The sequence below is a fragment of the Neophocaena asiaeorientalis genome, unplaced genomic scaffold (assembly GCF_003031525.2).
Source record: "Neophocaena asiaeorientalis asiaeorientalis breed wild unplaced genomic scaffold, Neophocaena_asiaeorientalis_V1.1 scaffold46, whole genome shotgun sequence".
NCBI lineage: Eukaryota > Metazoa > Chordata > Mammalia > Artiodactyla > Phocoenidae > Neophocaena > Neophocaena asiaeorientalis.
The window spans coordinates 8078955-8102349 of NW_020175393.1; the positions used below are offsets into that span (position 1 = coordinate 8078955).

Consider the following 23395-nt stretch of genomic DNA (forward strand, 5'->3'; position numbering starts at 1 on the left):
CCTGAGTTTGCTTTAGTCAGATGCCAATGGAACTTGTCCTTAGAAACTAATACGAGGAAAAGACCACCCTATTGATACTTATCCCAGGTAATCAGTTTCATCGTAAAAGCAGCTTCACGTTTGAAAGAGATTTTAAAACGTCAGGCTTCGCTCCTTCGAACGCGCCGCCCTGCCCTCCTTCCGCCCCGCCACCCCCGGAATCCAGAGCAAGCGCAAAAGCTTTGAAAACAGGTGGGCGGGGCCCCAAGGAAGCCCGCACTGATTGGTTGGCGGGAGGGACCCGTCAGGGCCGTCGTTGCGGATTGGCTACTACGCGGAGAAACGCTGTTACAGGTCGTTCGGCGAAAAATTTCGCCGCTGCCGTGGCCGCTATGGCGACGGGCAAGGGGGTGGCGACGCCGCCTCTGTGGCCAGTAGAGGCCCGGCTGGCGGCGCTGCTTCCAGACCTGCTGGTCTTCAGAAAGCCCCGGGAATCGGAACACGAGCTTGCCACGGCCCAGGGCGTCCTCCTTGGCGTCCACGTGACGGGTGAGGGCGAGGGGAGGTGCGTCGCTCTCCCGACCCGCCAGAGGGGCGGCCGTTGAGCCACAGCTGGTAGAGGCCGCGGCGGTTATGGGCCTGGCCCCGGGGCTAGCTAAAGGCACGGTTTCATTGCGCTTTCGCCGCCGCCGCCGGAACCTGAGGGTCATTTTCCGAGCAGGAGGACGCCTCTTCGGACGACCTGTCGTAGCCCTGGAGTTCACTTCAGCGATGATGAAATTGAGACTCAGAAAGGGGAAAGGGCTTTTTCGGGGCCATATGGCAGGCTTTGGACCCAAGTTTTTCCCCAGTCCCGAGCATTTTCCAATAAGCATTCTGCTTCATCCAATGATTTTGTTTAGTTATTTCCTTCTTTGGGCCCATAAGTACGTGCCCGCCATTGTTCTAGGAGTTGAGACCTAGCAGCTACTATGAGAGCCGTTCCTTTAACAGATATTTGTGGAGTTTATGTGTCACGGATATGAAGATGAATGATTCGGGTGCCTGTCCTCGGAGGAGCTCACCATATGAGTTCTCTACAAAGCTTTCATCCATTCTCCTTGTCAGTGGTTTCTCTATCCCTCACGTGGGTGGGGAGAGGGGAATCCTACAGGTTCCCTTGGCCGGGGAGCCTTAAGAGAGTATGATGGGAAAGCAGTAGTAGCTGGATTCCAATGAAAAGGGCACTTGTGGGTGAATCTGCCGCTTCTAGAAACATGGGGAGGGTAGCCCTCTGGACTCCCAGAGGCAGCAGCAGCCAGCCTGGCCCTGAGTACTTGCTAAGTAACACCATGTTAAAGGATAATGAAATTACTCATCTTGAAAAGATCTGCTTCTGTTCCACTGGCCTGATGTGTGGAGGGAATAGAGCCTAAAAGTTTAGGATTTGCAGCTAACATAGTAATTTTTTCTTTGTTGGTCAGGGTTTACAGCATTAATGGACAGGTTCAGCCTGAGCTGCAAGTCGGAACATGACATGGACACACTGGCCCACATCTTCAGTTATTACATTAGTGACATCGTGGAGCGTGAGTGACCGTTGTAGGGGAGCAAGGAGGTGTGGTGATGGGCTCTTGAGGGTTTGTAAAAGAAGGGGGCTCGGGGGCACTTCAAAACATACTAAAGTGACATCCCTTTAGTGTCACTCATCCTTTATTTCTTCAGGTTGCCTCTGACGAGCTAGATCTTTGCCTGTATCTGCCATTCTACGCAGTCGCACATCCTGTTGACTCGGTGTTCAGAAAGGGGGGAAAAATGCTGATTTTTACTTTGTATGTTTGTGTTTTATTTCAAAATAAAGTATTCCTCAGGTTGTGTCTTGTAACAGTAATATAATGTGCCTCGTGTGTATATCAGATATAATTTACAGAACACCTTCCCATTGTATTACTGCATTTTGATCCTGTGAAGTAGGACTGAGTGTTTTATTTTCTGCCATGTATCAATACTAAGCTTGTGGATATTTGCCTAATCTGAGGGGGAAAAAAAAAAAACTTTTCATTTGTACAGTAAACATGTTTTGAGTACCTACTCTGTGACATAACAGTGTAATAGGTGCAGGGAGTGCAAAAACCTATTCTTCCAGGAGTTTTCAGTCTAGTTACGTCTACCGAACAGAAATTACTCTGGCCCTATACCCTTTAGTACTAATATAACATTCCCTTCATGCACTGACAGTATCGTTATGTCCATCATTCTGAGATTCACCAGAATGATTACTTTGTGGCATCTTCTTTAGCCACATAAAGTGGCTATGTGACTCACCCCTTACCCCTGAGGAACAAGTATAAAAAATACTTTGGGAATTCCCTGACGTTCCTGTGGTTAGGACTCTGCGCTTCCAATGCCGGGGCCGGGGTTTAATCCCTGGGCCAGGGTTCAAACTAAGATCCTGTAAGCCAAATGGCACTGCCAAAACTTTTTGTTTAATTTAAAAATAAAAAGTCTTTCAATTGATCTCATCAAGTTTAGATGAAAGAAATAGAAATTATGTATCATGTGTGTATGATACATAATCATGTGTATGATAACACCAGGAGTTGCTGGGTACTAGAAATACATGGAAAAATAAGAAAGACACAGTGTCTGCCCTCATGGAGATTGTATTATTGTGATCTGATGGAGGGTAGGTGGTAAGAATGAAAGCTGGAAGAGGCATTTGGAGCAGCTGTGGAGAGATGATGGAAATTTCATCTAGGTTAGTGATTCTCAACCTTGGCAGCACATTAGATAACCACTTAGGAAGCTTTTAAAAATCCTGAGGTCTAGGCTTCACCCCAGTTAAATTAGAATGTCTTGGGTTTGCCCCAGGAATAAGGATGTTTAAAGCTTCATAGGTGATTTCAGTGTGCAGTAAAAGTTGAAACCATTGGTCTAGATACATGCAATGAAGGGAGCTGTATAGAGATGAATTGATTTGAAATATATTTTGCAGTTCAGCAGACAGGATTTTCTAATGTGTTGGATTTCAGTGGGAAGTGGTGAGGAAAGGGACCCTCAAGTTTTTTGCCTTTCATAACTGAATTTATGGTGATGTCACTTATCAAGATGGGAAAGATGGCTTTGAGAGAAAATCAAGGTTTCTGTTTTAAGTATATTGAGTTTAAGATGTTAATAAGTCAGTCAACTGGAGAAATGAAATTAGTAGGTATGATTGAGCCTGGAGTTCAGAGAATGGACCTGTTAGAGATGAAAAGTGAATTGATGGCATAAAGAGGTTACTTAAAGAACTGATTGAGTCCACGTGGAGAGAGTGTAAATGAAGAAAAAGAACCTAAGACTGAGGAACTCCAGGGGGGGATTATGATTAGGAAGAAAGAACCTACAAAAGAGACTATAAAGCAGCCAGTCAGGTAGGATTCTGTGGTATTCCTGAAGCCAAAGGGGAGATAGTGTCTCTAGAAGAAGAGGGCCATTCCAGCTGGGTTGAAAATGAAAAGTGTCAAATATAGTGATGTCTGAAAAATACTGAATTTAGCAAAATGAATGCTGTGATGATTTTGATCATTTTACTGAAGTGGTGGAAATGGAAGTCAGATTGGAATAAACTAAGAAGAGAATGGTAGAGGAAAAAAATTAAGCATGAATTTGATAGGAGGAGAAACTTGTATATCGCCAGCTCTTTTGAGAATTGTTTTGCTGGGAATGTAACAAAAATTGAGCTAGTAACTAGAGAAGAAGGCAGAGTCAAGACTAGGTGGGTTAATTTTGATGTATTTTGTTTTCTTTTTAAAAAAAAGATATTAATGGGAATGATGGAGTAGAGAGAAGATAAGGAAAGGCGTTCTTGGGAGGGTGAGAGGGACTAAGATGCAGAGCACGAATAGGGGGATGGCTTTGAAGATAACAGGAGGACTTTTCTTCCATTTTAGAGAAGATGGATATGGGAACAGGCAGATTTGAGGAGAAGCTAGGGGAAAGGAAGAAGGAGTCTAAGCCTTGGAGTGAATAAATTGACCAGAAAAGATATGAGGAAAAACTCTGTAGGCCATTCTTTTCATCCTATATTATTCTGCCATGATCTGGCACGTCTCTGATTTCGACTCATTTTCCTCTCTCTCCCTTACTTGATTTCAGATGTGCTCTGTTTTGGAGGGGATATCCTAAATATCACAGGTATTTTTCTTTTTTTCCTGAATATTTAAAGCACTGTAAGCAAGGAAGACTGTAGGTGGAATTTGGCATGTTTGTTTATTCAGCATTGTTTGATTATTTAGTATGTGCTGGGCCCTGGGGAAACAAAGATGAGGAAGACAGAGTCTCTGCCTCACGTGATCTCCCAGTGTAATGGAAAAGCCTTGTCCATATTAAGCTCCCAAGTACTTTACATTTTGTTCACATTGAATGACAGGAAAATAAATGCCTATAAAGCATTCATGAGAAAACTAATGAGAAACTTGGTCATTAATAGCAGAAGCTAAGTAGGGAAGAAGTCTAGCTTGTCTCCTATCTGGAAAACTCTTAGGATTATTAACAGCTATATGCCATAGAGTTGGCCTATCTTTTCATTTAAACAAACCACTTAAAATCTTAAAATTCAACTTGAATGTAAACCTACACTTTGTGAACCTCTTAGATCTGTTAGTATACTGATGGAGAGAAGAGTACCAAAAATAGCCCTAGGTTTTAGGAACATTTCAGCTTCTACTTAGTCATGTTTTTATATGCTGGATAGTTTTAAGGATCTAAGGCCGTATTTTAACCTAGTATGATGTATAGGGCCAAGAAACCTTGTCTGACACCTTGCATGATATCTTCTGCATTATTGGGGGCTTTGCTCTGGCAAGTGAATCCAGATGTTTGATCTCTGTCAGCCTATCTTTGTGTCTCTACAGGGAATGTGCTCCTGGCACTCTGGACAGTGGAACAGGATCAACTGAGTGACATCATTACCCTGGTGGCAAAATGCAGTCTGGAGATACAGGAGAAATTTGGGATCTACCATACCAGAGAAGGCCAGGACCTGCAGCTAAAGATAGGTATTAGCTACTAAAAGAGTGATCAGTTGGGAAAAAAAAAAAAAAAAAAAACAGTATAAACAATTCAAAAGATAAATGACAACCTGGAAAAAAATATTTGCAACTTATATCACATAGACAACAGGTGAATTTTCCTAACATAGAAAAAACACCTAGAAATCAAGAAAAGACTAACATTCTAACAGAAAAGTGAGCAAAGAACATGAATAAATAACACATAAAGAAATCATCCCTTGTAACTTGGGAAAAACTGGTCAACTTCATAATAAGAAAAATGCCAATTGAAAGTACCAATTGAGATCATTTCTTACCTATAGATATGGAAAAATTCAGATGCTGAACACACTGTTGATAAGGTTGTGAGGAATAAGCCTTCTCACACAGTGCTGGTGGGAGTCAACAGTGGTACAGCTTCCCTGGAGGGTGATTCAGTAATCTCTACCAAGATTACAAATGCATTTATTCTTCAACCCAGCAATCCTAACATTTATCCTTCAACCCCAACGTTTATCCTGTGGGTGTACCTGAGTATTTATAAAATATCATATGTGTAAGATTATTGATTGCAATATAGATTGTGATAAAAGGTTGAAAATTATCTGTAGGAGACTGGTTAAATAAACAATAATAGGTCTACCCAATGAGATTCTCTGCCACTTTACAAAAAGTTGTTTTGATATAGCAATATCTCCAAAATATAGATGAGAAAAAGCAAGATGCAGAGCACTGTGTTTAGTATGCTACCTTTTGAGTAAGGAGGAAAAATAAGAATTTTTCTTATTTGTTTATATTTGTATAAAGAAACACTGGAAAGATATGTAAGAAACTAATAAAAGTTACCTATTGGGGGAAAATAGTGTAGATGGGTATATAGGTGGAATCAAGACTTTTCAATGTATATCCTTTATATAGTTTGGTTTTTTAATTATGTTACTGTATTACATTATCAAAAATATAATGCCATAGAAATTTAAAAGCTGTACACAGAGGCCATAGTTTCAACAGAGTCAGGATTGAAGGCGAAGCTCTATACGAAAAACTGCTTCACAGGAGTCCAGAAACCTCAAGGGGTTTCTGAAGTTAGGGCAAAAGTTGGCTCTAGGGCTTCCCTGGTGGCGCAACGGTTGAGAGTCCGCCTGCCAATGCAGGGGACGCGGGTTCGTTCCCCGTCCGGGAGGATCCCGCGTGCCGCGGAGCGGCTGGGCCCGTGAGCCATGGCCGCTGGGCCTGCGCGTCCGGACCCTGTGCTCTGCAACGGGAGAGGCCGCAACAGTGAGAGGCCCGCGTACCGCAAAAAAAAAAAAGTTGGCTCTAGCTACTCATTTGTATTTTGAGCAACAGAAGTGAAGAATCATATTGTGAGTTGTATGGCATCTCTCCTATCCTACCATCTTTTTTTTGTTCTTCTGGTTTTTGTTTTATTGATAGGCAATTCATAATTGATACTGTACATAGACATATCTATATACTTTTGAAACCATCACCACAATCAAGATAATGAACATATTCAACACTCACTGAAGTTTCCTGTGCCCCTTTATAAACTCTCCATCCCACTACTCCCCTCCTCATCCCCAAGCAACCACAGATCTTTCTATCATTGCTTTTTTTTTTTTGGCCAGCTTGTGGGATCTTAGTTCTCTGCCTAGGGTTATTTATACACTTTTTGACCTACAATAGGATTATTGTCAGTTTTTGGCTATTACAAATAAGGCTGCTATGAACATCTGTATACAAGTCTTTGTGTAGACTTATGCATTTATTTCTCTTGGTTAAATACCTAGGAGTGAAAGGGCTGAGTCATAACGGTAGATGCATGTTTAACTTTTTGAGAAATTGCTTATCTTTTTTCCAAAGTGGTTGTACCATTTTACATTTCCACCAGCAGTGTGTAAAGGTCCCACTTTCTCCACGTCCTAGTCAACATTTATTATTGTCTGTTTGTGGAACTTCCTTTGACGTTTCTCATAGTGTGGGTTTGCAGGAGATGGGTTAGTTTAGCTTTTGTGTGTCTGAAAAAAACCTTTATTTCACCTCTGTTTTTGGAAGGTATTTTCCCTGGGTATAGAATTCTAGATTGACAGGAATTTTTTCCTCTTACATGAAAGCTGTTGTTCTGCTGTCTTCTAGCCTGCAGGATGTCCAACAGGAAATCTGCTTTCATCTATATTTTTGTTTCTTTGTATATAATGTCCCTCCCCTTCCACCCCAGCTGCTTTTTGATTTTTTCTTTATCACTGGTTTTAGGTAATCGGATTGTGATGTACCTTGGTACAGTTATCTTCATTTTTCTTATACTTGGGACTCATTGAGATTCTTGGATCTCTAGGTTTCTAGTTTTTATAAAATTTAGAAAATGTTCTGCCATTATTTCTTCAAATAATTTTTTCTCTCTTCCTCCTCCTCTGTGTAGTTACACACATATTAAGCTGCTTGAAATTGTCCCACGACTCACTGATGCTGTGTTCATTGTTTTTCTATCTTTTTTCTCCCTGTGTTTCATTTTGGATGGTTTCTATTGCTATGTTTTAAAGATTACAGATCTTTTATTTTGAAAAGTCTAATTTGCCTTTGATCTAATATATTTTCTTGTGTATTTTTTAGTGTATTTTTCATCTCAGGCCTTATGGTTTTCATCCATATGAAGATACCATATCCTCCATGTCCCTACTTGTTTAGTATCTCTCTAGTTCTTGAATATATGGAATATAGTTATAACTTTCAATGTCCTGTCTGCTAATTCTTTCATCTATGTTATTCTACATTGGGCTTGATTGATTGATTTTTCTTCTCATTGTGGGTCATATTTTCCTTTTTCTTGGCATACCTGGTAATTTCTGGCAGGTGCCAGGTGTGAATTTAACCTTGTTGAGTGCTGGATTTTTAAATATTTCTGTAAATATTCTTGAACTTAGTTCTGAGATGTGGTTAGCTTAATAGGTTTTGCTTTCAAATTTTGTTGGATAGGACCAGAGCAGTGTTTAGTCCAGAGTTAGTTTTGCTTTCAAATTTTGTTGGATAGGACCAGAGCAGTGTTTAGTCCAGAGCTAGTTTTGCCCCACTGTTGAGGCAGACCACTTCCGAGTACTGTACCTAATGTCCTGTGAAGTATGAAGGTTAATACTCTGGCTAGTGGAAATGGGAACTATTCCCAGCCCTGTGTGATACTAAGATTGTTCCCGCTAATCTTTTCCGGGGGCTCTTTCCCTAGCCTCAGGTTGTTTCCTCACACTGATGCACTTAAAGACCTGAGGGGGACTCAGTTCTCTGGAGTTCTGTGGTGTTTTCTCTCTACACACTCTCCTCTCCAGCACTCACAGTGCCCTGTGAGCTCTAGCTAGCTTGGCCTTCTCAGACTCCTACCTCTGTCCCTCAACTCAGGGAGTCCTCCGGGCTGCACCTGGGCCCACCCTCCCTGAGATGTGTACTGGAAACTCTCTCTAAGCGGTGAGCTGGGGTATCAGAGGGTTTGCCTTGTTTCTCATCTCTCAAGCATACTGTCCTTAATGTCCAGTATCTTGAAAAGTATTGTTTCTGTTGTTTTGTGTATTTTTCCAGTTCCTTGGTTGTTCCAGGCATTAGAGTAAATTCACTGCCTGTTGCTGCACATTGGCCAAAAGTATATGTCTCTGCCATTCTTTTAAAACTGCTTTTTCCCTTGTTTTTAGTGTGGATTGGGTGACTTACCTAAGGGCATACTTCTCCTGGTTATAGTAATTTCTTCCCTGGCAAGCAAACCCATTTTTCAGCTGTTATTAGCAGTAAGAAATCCCCCAGGACAAGAAAAACAGGAGGCAGAAATAAAGAGTATGGTGAAGCCCATGTGTGGTAAAGTACTGATTGTCTACTCACTGAGCCCTGGTTACATATGAGGAGAGCTGGTGTGGTCATGGTGGCAGCAGCTTCTGAGCATAATCATTTGGTCTCTGCCATCAGGACCTAGCTGTCCATTAGAAGAGCAATTTAGAGACAAGACTCTTGGATGTCTAGGATCCAGGAGTTTCTTCCCTCATACAACGCAGGCGTGTCTGAATGTCTGTCTCTAGGTGTGTTTAAGACAGAAGGAAATCTGGGGCAAGGTATTCTTTTTGAGGGGGAGCTCACCTAATATTTCTGCAACTGTGGGTAATAACAAGATACAGTGTGATGCATAAAGCAATGTGAGGATTCCAGACCCCAACCTTTGAGTAGTTTTCCAGCTGAGTTTGTCTATTCGCCACTTGTCTCCTTTTCTCTGGATAGGTCTGTCTGCAGGTCGGATTTCCCAGGTTATTGTTGGAGACGAGCAGCGACAGTACCTCTTGGTGATTGGGCGTGATGTAGATGGTGTCCAGTTAGCTCAGCGGTTGGCTCAGGCAAATGAGATTGTCTTGTCCTGGAACTGCTGGAAGCTCTGTGAGCAGTACATGTTTGAAGTGGAAATCATGAGGGAGGACGAAGCTGTAAAGGTAGGAGGTTGGTCACATCCATTGAACGTCCTGAAAAGGCCTTCCTACTGCATAGGGCAGTGCTCTGGTGGTGCTCAACACCAGACCAGACCAACCACTGGAACTTTATTTTGGAGGGAGGTGAAGGGTATTCTCCCAGGAGGACAGACGAGGCAGAATAGTAAGGCTGAAAAGATAAGTGATAAACAAGGGAGATGGCATCCTTAGCCCCTCTATTAAGGAACCAAAGGTAATCCAGTTGGTGGGTGGGCACAGAATTGAGCAGTTTCCTTTCTATAGTTAAGAGATATGCGGATCATTGACCCATTTGATTTTGATGAGCATTTTTACAAGTGCCTCGATTACCTGCCACATTACCGGACAAGTGCTGGTAAGTTATTTTGTCCTTTATTATACCCATGCCCAAAATTTCAAAGATTAATTTTCCACATGGCTGGAGACATTTTGTTTGCTTTCCTTCTCTCAGACATTCTAAGAACTGCCCTGGAGTTGGATCCAGACTCTGCACTTGAGCAAACCCTGCGGAAGCACATAATGAAAAACCTTTTGAAGAAGGTTATTTCCTAGCTCTTGAGTCATTGTGTGAAGACTGTGTGTGTGTTTGTGTAAACAAGTGTACATGTACAAATGTGACAACCATTTGATTGATCCAGTTCATCTCCCGCTTCCCATTGTAATACCAGCAGACTTTCCCATCTGCATCCTATAAGTTTAGATTTCTCAGTCCTAGAAAATAGAAACCATATTTGGTTTTTGTTTGTTTGTCCCTCTAGAAACTAGTACACTGTAAACAGGGTATAGAGTATGTGCTTGGTAATTAAGTGTTGATTGATTGTTTATATGTGAATCCCTTAGTAAGTGATATAGTGACTAATAGAACTGGACATATCAAACTGTGTCTTAGAGAGGAAATATAAAAGCTTGGCAAATTTCATCAGTGAATTAGGTTTAAAGTCAAACGATTTTAACTCCAAGTGCACTGGTTGTATATCTTCTATACCTCTTGAAGCTGAATTTTAAGTTTTTTGTCTGGCATCTATAAGTCATTTTCTCATGTTTACCATGCAATATAGAATTTAAATGCCTAAACATGATACTAAAAGTTGAAGTTACAGTCAAGGTAACTCACTGTGTCTTTGTAGATTGATGAAGGCCAACCTATGGAGTATATATCCGAATTCCGTACTGTGACTATGGTTTTGGTCGGCCTAGAATTCCACAAGACAGCATGGATGTTGCATTTGTGTCATCTTATCCAGGAGGCTGCCTTATACATCTCCACAGTGATAGAGAAAGGGGGTGGCCAGCTGAGCCGGATCTTTATGTCTGAGACAGTAAGTACAAGGGAACTTGACATATCAACATTAAAGGTGAGTGAGGAATAATAGTCTTAAGACAATTATACTAGTCTTATGTTATTATTATAACATCTTATGTTATCTCTCACATAACACAGGCATAAGTCAGACTCTCCGCTTCTTATTTTGTAATAAGCTATGTTACATTAAAACTTCAAGTAATAATATTTAAGGAACGAGATGTTCTAGGTAGTTTAATTTTCAGGGTAACTGAGTGTTATCCTCCATATCTTTTTTATTCTCTTCTTGTTGAAAAATCCTTATGAAAGCATGAAGAATGTTTTTCTGGCTCTATTAGTAAAGTAAGTATAATCAGATCCTTCTGAGGTAATTTAGGAGCTTGAAAAAGAACAGTATCATACTTGACATTATAGGTAAACAAAATATAGGCAGATGGACTTAGCTGAAGGTAGACACTAGAAATTGAATTTTTGAAAAGTTCTTAACATCGATTTTTCTTATGTTTTAGATTTCAGTTCTTTAAATAGTTAAATCAAGATTTTTTTTCTTTTTTTTTAAAATGTCCATGTTGATGTGGCCTAGAACGTCCATTTCATGAATCTTATAGAATCCTACATTCCTAACAGAAAACCAGCCAGGAAGGGGTCTGGCTTCATTTAGGGAAGTTGGTTCCGTTGAGGCGAGCCATATTTCTTCCCCAGGTCAATTTCCCTTTTCTTTCTTTGTCACCTATCTCAGGGCTGCATGTTCTTCTGTGTTTTCGGCCTTCCTGGGGATAAGAAGCCAGATGAGTGCGCACATGCCCTGGAGAGCTCCTTCAGCATATTCGGCTTCTGCTGGGAGAATCTTGCTGAGACCAAGTGAGGAGGAAGGTGGGGCAGAGAGGAGCTTCTCAGGCCCAGGGGGCTCTTCAGGCAGGGTAGGAGGCAGTAACAAGTAGCAGGGGTTGAGGGCATCCAGAGTCTGCCTATAGGGGTGGGAACATGCTGAGGGAAGTCAGAAAACAAGATATATTAAGAAATTACTAGGTACAGAACTATGTACTAGATACCCAGGGGAAATGGATATAAGTTTCTGTCCAGTGGGGTGGGAGAGGGGGAAGTATAGAATACGCATAGCAAGATTCAAGCAAACATATAAATTAATATGCACATAATACATCTGTATGTGAAGAGAAGGCTGCCTGTCTATGGGGAGGGGAGGCGTGGGAAGAGATGTTATGGCACAGTTGCCTAGATAGGAAGGGACCACAGCTGGTTAATGCTCTCCTTGGCTTTCACTCTTGGTCTTTCCCAGTCCGGTTGATTTTTTTGGAATTCACACTGAACTGATCTCCTGCCTTCATATTCACCCCACCCTCCCACCTACAAAAGCCTAGCCCTAATGAAGTTATAGAAAATTCCATTTTCTGTAGTGCAACTATGACATGATTTGGTTGGAGTTTTTCAAATGACCTTTTTTCTTTTTTCACTAGAAAGCTATGAGGAAAGCATGTACACGACTAGATTTGAAAAATGCTTATTCCTCACGTCAACAGAGTCAAAGATTTGTTTGCTTGCCATACTTATTCAAGATGAATACAAATTATATCACATATTTACATAATGCTTTAACATTTTTAGAATACTCTAGTATATGCTACCAGTGGGAACAGTTATTTGTATCTGTTACACATGAGGAAACCAAGACCACAGAAGAGTAGTTAGTAGCATGTAGCAAAGCTGGTAATGAAACCCAGAACTTCTGTCCTCAAATCTTGTGTTATTTTCATTACCTCACAGCTGCTTCTTTTAAAATACAAATATTCCCCAAAAGGGATAGCATATATTACTGTTGTGATACCATTGTAGAGGCATACTCATAGGACATTAGTACTGAAAAGGAACTTAGAGATTATCTGATCCAACTCCTTATTTTATAGATAATAAAGATGCTACAGTTGTTTCATAGATACTCAAACTCTTAGTCCAAAGCAGATACGTGGTGGCACTTCTTTCAGGCTCGGTGAGATCTGCAGATACTCCTACAGCCTACTTTCCAGTCGTATCTCCAGTGTGAGTGTGGCTAAGCCATTCCTTTCAGTGCTGGTCTATTCTGTTTTCAAATTTTGCCTTGACCTCTGGTCTTCAAGAGTCCTGCTGTTAGCCCTTACTCCTGAGTAAGATAGTCATTTCTTGGTCATTAGAGGCTATCTTACAGTGCCTTTAAGGATGCCTTCTATGACTCTTAGACCATAACTTGGTCTTTTTTAGTTGAGAGTATAGTAGATGTTAGGCGCTAGATAGGATCTTAAGAGTTCATCTCATTTGGCCTCCTTAACTTAAGGAAGTAAGATCCAGAGGTTACGTTGGAAAGCCAGATAGTTTGACAGTGTTAGATCCTAAAAGCTAGTTTCCAGGTCAGTGTTTTTTTCCTTGAAGATAATGACTAATTTAGTAATTTCCCGAAGTGTGTTTGGTAGAACATTAGTCCCTTTAAAAATCCTGAAAAAAATATTTTCATGGCCAAATATGTTTGGGAATTGATGCAACTGTATTTCCTTCTTAAAGATTCACAATATACATTAACATCAAAGTTTCTGAGCAGTCTTACAGTAAAGAAATTTGTTATATTTTGTTTTATTCAACATTTCCCAAATTTACTTGATCACCAAACACCAAGACCTGTAAACACCCAGAAGAATGAATGTTCTAAGGAGCACATTTTGGGAAATGCTGCACTAACCAGATGCTGAAGCTTGCCTTCTTCACCTGTAATTCAAGTTTAGAGACAGAATCTCAGAGGGGCCTGTGTGGCGTCGGCAGCAGGTACTGTTGCATCAGCCTCACCCAGACCCAAAACCGCATCCGTGTCTCCCTTCTCAATGACCCTGTTCACCTTGGGTCATCTTCTAAGTTCCTCTTTCTAGTCTAGGAAATAACCTTCAGTTTTCAGTTCATTTACAGAAGAAAGATGATTCCCTGTGTCCAGTGATTGATCAGGCTTTTCTGGTTTGTGACTGTTTCTCCAGGATATTTTTGAGACCCAGGGAGTGCAGTCTCCATATCTCATCATAACAGTTTTGCAGCACCAGAAATACTTTACATATATGAGTAAATAATATAGAATTCTTCAATGAAGAACACTTTTTAAAATAGTTTTTGGAAAGGATAGAACGTGGACCACCAGGAAGAGCAAGGGGGAATTATAAAGTACAACAGAAAGAAATAAGAAATAACCAAGTGGAAAAAAGTATTACTTGTTTCATTATCATAGTCTTGCTAACAGCTGAGTTTCTGGCATGCATAAATGCATTCATTCAACAAGCATTCATTGAATAAGCCTCAAGCCAGGCACTGTGCTAGGTGTGGTGGACATAAAGAGAAATAAGACACTACCTCCTCAGCTCTGTAAACAACTACTTTTAATACAGTGAAACTTAAATGTAGGAATAAAACGCCATAGGAGCTACAAAAAAGTGCTATGGGGGCTTCACTGGTGGCGCAGTGGTTGAGAGTCAGCCTGCCGATGCAGGGGACATGGGTTCGTGCCCCGGTCTGGGAAGATCCCACATGCCGCGGAGTGGCTGATCCTGCGCGTCCGGAGTCTGTGCTCCGCAACAGTGAGAGGCCCGCGTACCGCAAAAAAAAAAAAAAAAAAAAAGTGCTATGGGAAGAAATAGTTCTCCCCAGAGGTACTAGAGAAGTCTTGACTATAGAGATGATTTTTGAGCCAGTTGTGAAGGAAAGGCATTCAGCAGGTGGAGAAAGCGGGGAAGAGTATTTTAGACAAGGAAGCATTGTGAAACATTAGCAGATTTTCAGTCATTCTTGGGGTGGTAGCAGGACCAACTGCCTAGTTCTTGTCTTGAGTGTCTCTGATTCACCCTGGGCAGTGGGCCCAGTGAGTGAATATAAGAGTCCTCAATCCTGTCCTTAGAGGAAGACAGGAAAATTTGGATGGTCTGGGAGACATCAGTGTTAGGATTGTTGCCACTTTTTGTGCTCTCCGTGAACAACCGAAAGTTGTTCTTTGTAAATTTAACTTGAACTTAATTATGCTTCATTGCACCTTCCTTCTCCAGATGTATATCTTGTTACCTGTCACATGAAATTTTCACGTCAGTCAAGTAAATCTGCTTATTCTGTTATGCATGAATTGTTCATTGCCACCTTTGAGCCTTTGCCTCACCTGGAATAGTATATGCCCTTTTTAAAAATAATTTATATTCCTAGTGCTTTTCCATCCATGGCCTAGGTAGGACCACTTTTCCTTCCACCTCTTCCTATTTCAAACACCTTCTGTGTTCTAGCCATCTTGGACTACTTAGTTTTGCACAAATACACCAGGATTGCTGAAGCCTGTGCCTTTTCCCACTGGACAAAATGCTGTTGCCTCAGTTTGGCAGTACTCCAGGTTTCAAGGTCTGATCATATGTCCTCTCCTTTATGAATACTTTATTTCTAATCTCCAGTATCAGTTAATGCATCTCTTTGTTTGCTCTGTTGATTGCTGTATTGATCTCTAATATGTAGTATTTTCTTGCTAACTTATGAATATATCTCTTCTCCTCCCTCAATCTCCACCACCAGCCCAGACTGAACTTCTCCAGGACAGGGTATTATAAACATCTAGCCCAGTACTTGGTACTGTACATGCTTCTCAGAGCTTATTAAGTGAGTGAATGTATGCATGTGTGAATGGATGAATGAAAAAATATTACTCCTTTAAAAAACTTTATTTCAAAGACTAATTTGCTTCAGCAAGCCTTCCATCAGCAGCCTGACATTCCGAGTATTCCTTTACTCTCACACTCTGGCATTATTTGATCCATTAACCCTGTATAGATCTGTTGATCTACTTTTCATTTTGGGGTTTCATGTGAAGCAGCATGGTGTGGTGGAAATAACATTGGTCTGGGAGTCAGGAGGCCTGGATTCTCATTCTGGCACTAATATTAACTCTTGTATAACTCTGGGAAAGTTAATTAACTCCTTCAGTTTTTTTTTTTCTTTTGTCAAACGGGTTTTAAATATTTGCCCTACGTACCTCACATGTTTGTTGTTAATTATCCCTCAAAGAATCAGATGAGGTAATGAATTTGAAAATACTTCAAAAAGCACATAAAGAGTATCTGACAGATATAAGGTGTTTTTAGTGTTTTTACTAATAATAGCTCCTCAACTAAAATTCCTAGAGTAGGGGGACCATTTTGTTCCTTTTGACTATTTCCCTAATATTCAGTACTTTGTACCCACCATGTGATGCAAACTGACAGCAGCCTCTGGCCTTTTGCATTCTGAGCTCTAAAACTAGACTTCTGGATCTAGGGAGTGGCAGATCTAGTGCTGGACTTGGTGGCTTCTGAGTGCGTATTTACCCACTGTTGCTTTTCTGATCCCCAGGCTTGTTTCCATCAGTATCACCAGTGGACCAGTATTCTGTGGCATGGTTGGGGCAGTAGCAAGACACGAATATACAGGTAGAATAGGACATTGGACTGTTCGCTCTGTGACTTAGGGGGTGAAGGTAAAGGAGGTGATCTAAAAATTCTCCATCCTTTTCTTTTCTGTCTCCCTGATACAGTTATTGGCCCAAAAGTAAGCCTTGTGGCAAGAATGATAACTGCTTATCCAGGTTTGGTGTCCTGTGATGAGGTAACATATCTAAGATCTATGCTACCTGCTTACAACTTTAAGAAACTCCCAGAGAAAATGATGAAAAACATCTCCAACCCAGGGAAGATGTATGAATACCTTGGCCATAGAAGATGTATGTGAGTGTCATTATGTGATAGTTCAGTCCCATCTCTTTTATAGAATCAGGGCATAGGAATAATCAATGCTTGATTATATGAAATTAGAAAGAAAGATGCTTCTAGTACTGGCCTGATGGAATAAGAGACATAAGAGGAGGGTTTCATATCTGAGATCTTTAGCTTTTATGTTTAGCTCTTAGCTAGTTCCTCAGGGAACAACTTCTGTCCTACAGGAAGAGAATAGCAATAGGTCACTAGTCTAGATGTTCTTTTTTCTATGTGTACTTCACAATTTATTTACTTCCCTGAGCCTGGAACAATAAATAGTTTGTCTCCCCTTCCAAAATTTTTTAGTTTTTTTAAAACTCTTTGATACAGAACTCTGGACCTCTTTAGTTGTCTGAAAGTACTTATTTATAAGGACAAATCCTCTATCTATTTAAAAACATATTATCTGTCTATCCCAATCTATTTTGAATTAACACATTTCCCTTTGTCCTTTTTCCCAGAATGTTTGGGAAGAGACATCTGGCCAGAGAGAGAAATAAAAATCACTCTTTGCTAGGTAAGTTTTCTTTTTTACCTTAAATCATATTGTTTTCAGCTGTAGATGGTTAAATGTGATTTAAAAAGCAAAATTTGAGACTAAATGCTTCTAAGCCTGTATTAAAAAACAGAGAGCAACCTTCTTAGTGAATGTGTGTTAATTTTGAAGAGGACTTGCCATTTCTTTTCCATGTTGAATGTTTAAATTTCAGGTTCCAACATTTAGTAAGAAGCTTTGTAAGGATTCTCATCTTTAGAGAGAAATCTTTAGAGGGAAATTCCTCATCCTGAGATAGTGACAGTAGCACCGAGACTGTTCCACCCACACTGTATATTCCCTATCTTTATATTTGTTTTATCTAGATCCATTAGTCCATTATTTTCACATAGCAGTGACAGACTTTGAACACTAAATTGTTATAATGGAGATTTTTACAAAAAGCTAAGAAGATGTCGTAGCCCCCATGTCCATGTGGTGCCTAGTTGTTCTAAATGTTATTACGTAGGCTCTGGAGCAAGCCCCCAAGCCCAGCATACATTTCTTTATAGTCCGGAGTTGATTTTCTGGAAAAAGATGTGAGGGCTTATCAAATAATGGAATTCTGTCAAGGATTCTGGGGAGAAAGCCGTTCTGAGAATTACCTTTACAAATTAATTCAAATAAATAAGTGTCTGCTAAAAAGCACAGGAGTGTTAGGTTCTCCTTGTCTCTTTACAGACCGGGAGAAAGAACTGGAAGCCTTCCGAATGGCACAGCAGGGAAGTTTGCAACAAAAGAAGGGCCAGGCAGTTCTGTATGAAGGTGGAAAAGGCTGTGGAAAAAGCCAGCTGTTGGCTGAAATAAACTTCCTGGCCCAGAAAGAAGGGTACAGGTAAAGACTCCTGCTTTCTGACTTAGCGTCTCTTTCTCTTGGGGCTCCTTTCCCTTGTTGGTGAGACTCTTGTATCGTTAGATTCAGCATCCTTGGGCTGGCGGACTGAGTAACCTCTCTGGATCAGGGGACTCCCAGTGACCATAGTAACATTTACCAGGGTGTTGCCATTGAAGCTGAAGGAAGCAGATTCCAAGCAGTGCTTCTATGCCATCCAGACCCTCATGGCCATCTTCTTTGAGATTGATATGTGCCCAGCCTATTACCGTCAAGAGCACCTCCACAAACAGCTCCATGGGATGGTGGAGGAATCGCTTCACTGCCTGTTTAATGACCTCTTCTTTGTGAAGGTAACAAAGGCAGTGGCTTTCTGAACTGGATTACTGATATTTTTGGTGGCTAGTTGGACCCAGGATTGTCTTCGAATCTAAAACACACACACACATATACATATACGTTTACATATATGGCCTAAGAACACACAGTCAGCAGTGGCAGGATTGAGATTTGAAAAGTCTTTGACACCAGACCCCAGGCTTTCTCCTTTTTGAGGAGAGTGGATTCTAGGACTGACTCTGAAACTTGCTAGTTGTATATCTTGGTACAAATCACTTGGCCTCTCTGAGCCTCAATTTTTTTCACCTGTGAAATGACAGTAGTAGTACTTTATATGGGTTTTGCATGGATTTTAGAGGATGTAGTATATAAGAGACTGCATCGTAAATGTGAAAGTACTAAAATCTGTCACTGTGATATTGACCGGATGTGCATATCCAGCAATTATATGCATGTGTTCTTGAGTTGGTTGCAGCATTTTGTTCTTTAACCTTACCTTTCCATTCCTGTGTCATGGAGTATGTCACTTGAACCAGCATCTGAATCTCAGACGCTTCCAGTGGTCTAGGATTTATGTGGTACCCAACAGCGAGTAGGCTAAGAATTCCCTGGCCCACAGCTCCATTTGTCCATCCTCCATCACTTCTCCTAATCTACCCAGCATGCAGGGCATTGTATCTAATGAAAAATAGAGAAAACAAAAATCTGTCCAGTCCCTCAGCATAGCCCTGTCTTAAGACAGGCCTTACCTGGGGCCCTGGACAAAGTGGTCAGGGAGTAGCCTCACTTTGGCTCTCAGGTCCATCGTAGCTCATGTGCCTTAGCCTAGCACAGTGTTGCAGATGTCCATTGCAGTTCTTTCTCACAAGTCTCATGCACACATTCATTCTGGTATACTTGGAATAACTGGGGTACTGGAGTTGTCCAAAGTGACATTGCTAACTCTGACCTGTCACTTTATTCCTTAGTCATGATCCTTTAAGAGTTTGCCAGAGTCCAGTATGGAAAGGAGCTATCTCTCTAACCACCAGTGGACTTTCAGTCTCACCCTCTGAACTGTATATTGACGTTGGATTGGTATTTGTAACCCTATGCCTAATCCTGTAGAAATCCATTCTCACTCAAAATAGAATAATTTTCTGTTCCCTTGTGAGAACCTGTATATTTTTATTAGATTGTCATTTTGAATGATAATATATGAATAATTTTCCCGGTCAGTTTCCCTCATCCTTCAAAGTTTCGCACATGGATGACCTGACCAGACAAAAGAAGGTTAAAGCATGTTTTTTTCAAGTGCTGCAGAAGGTGGGTACTTTTGCTACATACCATTAACTCTTAATATGTGGAGATGGTTTATGCTCGTTGCAATCTATCCACATCTTACCTTCACTTGGGCATTTCTCGGCCTGCCTATTTATTGATATCTTCATTGTTTCTATCTACCTTTAACCTTGAATCCATCCTACAGCACAGCATACAAGGAAAGGTCTTTGCTCTTTCCTGATCCTGTTTCTTAATGAAATTTTAGTAACTTAGAACAGTAGCTTCTGGATGCAGGTTGATAGCTACTTTACCTCCTATTTATTAAAAATACAGATACTCAGGCCCCACCCTAGGATTACAGAGTCAATAATCTGTACGAGGAGATGCTGATGTAGCCATTCGGGAAAGCTATCTTGAAGTAACTAGTCAAATTTTAATAACATTCATCCTCTATACCTAGTACTTCCACTCCTAGATATATATTCCAGGGAGTCTGTTCATTGCAGCGTTTGTTTTTGGAGGTTAGGGAGGTGTTGGCATGAATTCATAGATGAACACTATGGAGTGTTTATAGTGCAGAAGTTAGAAGTAAGGCAGTAGATGAAAACATAGCAACATGGAGTAATCTAAAAACAATCCTGAATATTTTATCTTTTCTTATGGCTCAGTAATATTCCGTTGTGTATATATATACACCACATCTTCTTTATCCATTCATCCATCAACTGGCACTTAGGTTGTTTCCGTATCTTGGCTCTCCTAAGTAACGCTGCAATGAACACAAGGGTGCATATATCTTTCTGAATTAGGGTTTTTATATTCTTCCAATGAATATCCAGTAGTGGAATAGCTGGATAAAAAAAAGATGAAATCTTGCCATTTGTGACAACATGGATGGACCTTGAGGGTACCATGCTAAGTGAAATAAATCAGATGGAGAAAGACAAATACCATATAATTTCACTCATATGTGGAATATTAGTAAATAAATAATCAAACAGGGACTTCCCTGGTGGTCCAGTAGTTAAGACTTCGCCTTCCAATGCAGGGGGTGCAGGTTTCCCTGGTCAGGGAGCTAAGATCCCACATGCCTCATGGCCAAAAAACAAAAGCATAAAACAAGTATTATTGTAACAAATTCAATAAAGACTTAAAAAAATAGTCCACATCAAAAAAAAAAATTTCAAACAAACCAAACAAAAACAAACACATAGTTACAGAGAACTAAGTATTGGTTACCAGAGGGGATGGGGGGTGGGGGGAGGGCAAAATGGGTAAAGGGGGTCAACTGTATGGTGATGGATAGAAACTATACCTTTTGTGGTATAATGTAATGTATACAGAAGTTGAAATATAATGTTGTACACATAAAAAGTATATAATGTTATAAACCAATTTTTTAAATCCTGAGTAAAAAGAGAAATAATGAGACCTGTTATACAGTACCATTTACATAAAACAATTTACATGACAAAACAACAATGCACATTTTACAAGAACATAATACAGGCAGAAGGTAATATGATAAACACATTGGCATGGTTACCTGTGGCAGTGAGGAATGGAATGGGAGTAGGGAATGTGGATAAAAGAGAATACATTTTTTTTCAAGTCTACATGAGCAGGCATTATAACTGGTAGCTTTAGCTATAGCACTCCCAGGTATTTCTGATGTACAGCCTGGTTTGGAAATTACTGGTTTAAAAATACTGTGAATTCCCACACAGTTTGAATCTTTTGCTAAAGTGAAATATGTGCAAGCTTCAAGTTTGATTTGGAGAATATTTTGATTCTTATTTCATATTTCAGTTAGAGTATTTTCTTGTTCAAAGAAACTCAGTACATTTCTTTAGGAATTAGATATATAAGCTGTGTTTTATATTTATAAAGTAAAATATTACCTGGACTAAGAATACATTTTACTCTGAAAATCCCAGCCTTTGTTGACATTTTATTTAAATTGTTGATGGGAAATTCATGGTAGATTTGAAAATCAGATGACTTCATTTCTAATCAGAGCTTGTCATTGTTTCTTTACTGTTATTTCCAGGCAATGAGGGAAACACCACTGGTTTTCCTCATTGATGAGGCCCAGTATATGGATGCAGACTCCTGGGAGTTTTTGGGAACTTTGCTCTCCAGTGTGCCCATCATCATGGTGATGACATTGACCCCTACCTTCACCCTTTGTGGCTGGGCCCAGCACTTCCTGCAGAGCCCTCAGGCTACCTTTGTGCCCATTTCGAAGTTGGCAGTGACCTCACTGTTGAGAATGGCATGTTGGGAACTGGGGGTGGTGAGCATCCCCCAGGAGCTGCAGATGTGAGTGGCGAGGACTAGCTGGGCACCTCATTAAGGGAGGAGCCAGTGCCATAGTATAAGAGAAGGCTCAGGTCTCACACCGGAGTTGGGGGAGAGTATGGCATTAGAAACCATGATGAGGCCCAAAACTAGGATTTAAGAGTAGACAGTCTCCTAGTAACCCAGTAAAGGGCTGTCTCCCCTGGGCTCTTCACCCAGGTTTTCACAGGACAGTTAGGACTTGGATGGCTTTCTTAATAGGTCCATTATGTGCGGTCAGGCCAACTTCTGCCGGACCCTTTAGCAAGGGGATGCTAGTTCCTTTTAACATCAACAGAAGCAAAATAGTTGAGAGAAAAGTTACTGCCAAAACCAATCAGAAACTTTTTTTTACATTTCTGTGCTGCTGCTTCCCTCTGTTAGTGTATATCATCAAGAACTGACTTTAACAAAAGAAGAAATATTCCTCAGTATGAAATACCTTTATGCTTGGCTCTCTTCAAGTGGGCATCTTTAGTCAGCAATCCCCTGCTTACCTCTCTACAGCTACCTTCTCCGCAGGTGCTTTGGAAACCCCCTTTACTGTGAGGTCTTATGCCAGGACCTTCTCTCTAAGAACATATTGCTCTTTCATGACCTCCAAAAGGAGGAGGAGGAGAACAGCAAGTGGGAGACCCTGTCAGGTAAGCTGAGCTTCTCAGGGTTCTACCCTGATCCCACTGCTGGAGTTCATTCTTGAACATGGCATCACCTGGTCCTAATTAGGCATGTGCCTCTTCCCTGCTGCCATCATAAGCAAGACTCGGCCTTCCTGGCTAAGTGTACTGTACAAATAATATGCAACTGTGTTGAAAACACTAAATACCTGCCTCAGATAAAGTAATTGAGTCAATCTACTTTAGTTCCTTTTTGAGCAGCCTAGGAGGCGGGGACAGGAAAATAGGATTTATAAACATCAGAGAGGATTGATAAACATGACAGTCTAGAGAATTGCACACTACTGATGAGAGAGATGACTTGAGGGTTTGAATGGGGGAGGGGAGAAGGGAGGAAGAAAGAGATAGAAGTATGTGTAAATCTAGAAAGGCATCCTAGAGCTGTGATGTAATAGAAGAGAGGGCTATTGAAAGGTAAACAGGAAGAGTGAGAATGTTAGGTACCGTGTGGTACAGGAAATGTTCGTTCCTAAGAGAAAATGAGAGGACAGGCAGGATGGGTGGGGTAAACCACTTTAAACGTGTATGCTCCATTTATCTTAATCCTTTCAGTTTCTTGACTAAGTGTGTTTTTGTGCCTTTAAAACTACAGTCACTGAGCATGGTGTTTTCCTCAGTCATAGTCTTCTTTCTCTACAGCCAATGCCGTGAAATCCACAACGTATAGTATCTCTCCTGCCAGCTCTGAAGTCCAGGAGTTTTATATCTGCACAGTCAGAGATGACGTGAACCTGGATACACTGCTTCTTCCACCGTTACTAAAAGGCAGGTTCCTTGAAGACCTCAAGTGAATCAATTACAGGTGTCATCGCACTTAGTAATTTGGTGGATGACTGAGTATAGACCCCTCATTATCATGC

The 23395-nt window shown here is 40.8% G+C and overlaps 1 protein-coding gene across 5 annotated transcripts; it reads left to right on the forward strand.

The window, feature by feature from the left end:
* The first annotated feature begins 365 nt into the window (after positions 1-365).
* LOC112413992 (adenylate cyclase type 10-like) lies at positions 366-23300 on the forward strand. 5 transcript variants are annotated; one of them, XR_003006054.1, is made up of 17 exons: positions 366-528; positions 1443-1547; positions 4096-4134; positions 4854-4997; positions 9240-9445; positions 9725-10000; positions 10588-10779; positions 11503-11624; positions 16149-16225; positions 16330-16519; positions 17011-17066; positions 17766-17919; positions 18080-18269; positions 19474-19560; positions 21569-21676; positions 22366-22502; positions 23175-23300. XR_003006054.1 is itself a non-coding variant. In XM_024766247.1 (16 exons), exons 1-16 carry the CDS (start codon positions 372-374, stop codon positions 21842-21844), a joined length of 2175 nt encoding a protein of 724 aa, XP_024622015.1. In that variant the 5' UTR covers positions 366-371; the 3' UTR covers positions 21845-22490. The 5 variants fall into 5 exon arrangements, 4 of the variants coding, with proteins under 4 accessions (XP_024622015.1, XP_024622014.1, XP_024622017.1 ...); XM_024766247.1 differs by lacking the exon at positions 23175-23300 and having other exon boundaries at positions 9725-9815; positions 9912-10000; positions 21569-22490; XM_024766246.1 differs by lacking the exon at positions 23175-23300 and having other exon boundaries at positions 21569-22490.
* The last annotated feature ends 95 nt before the right edge of the window (positions 23301-23395 follow it).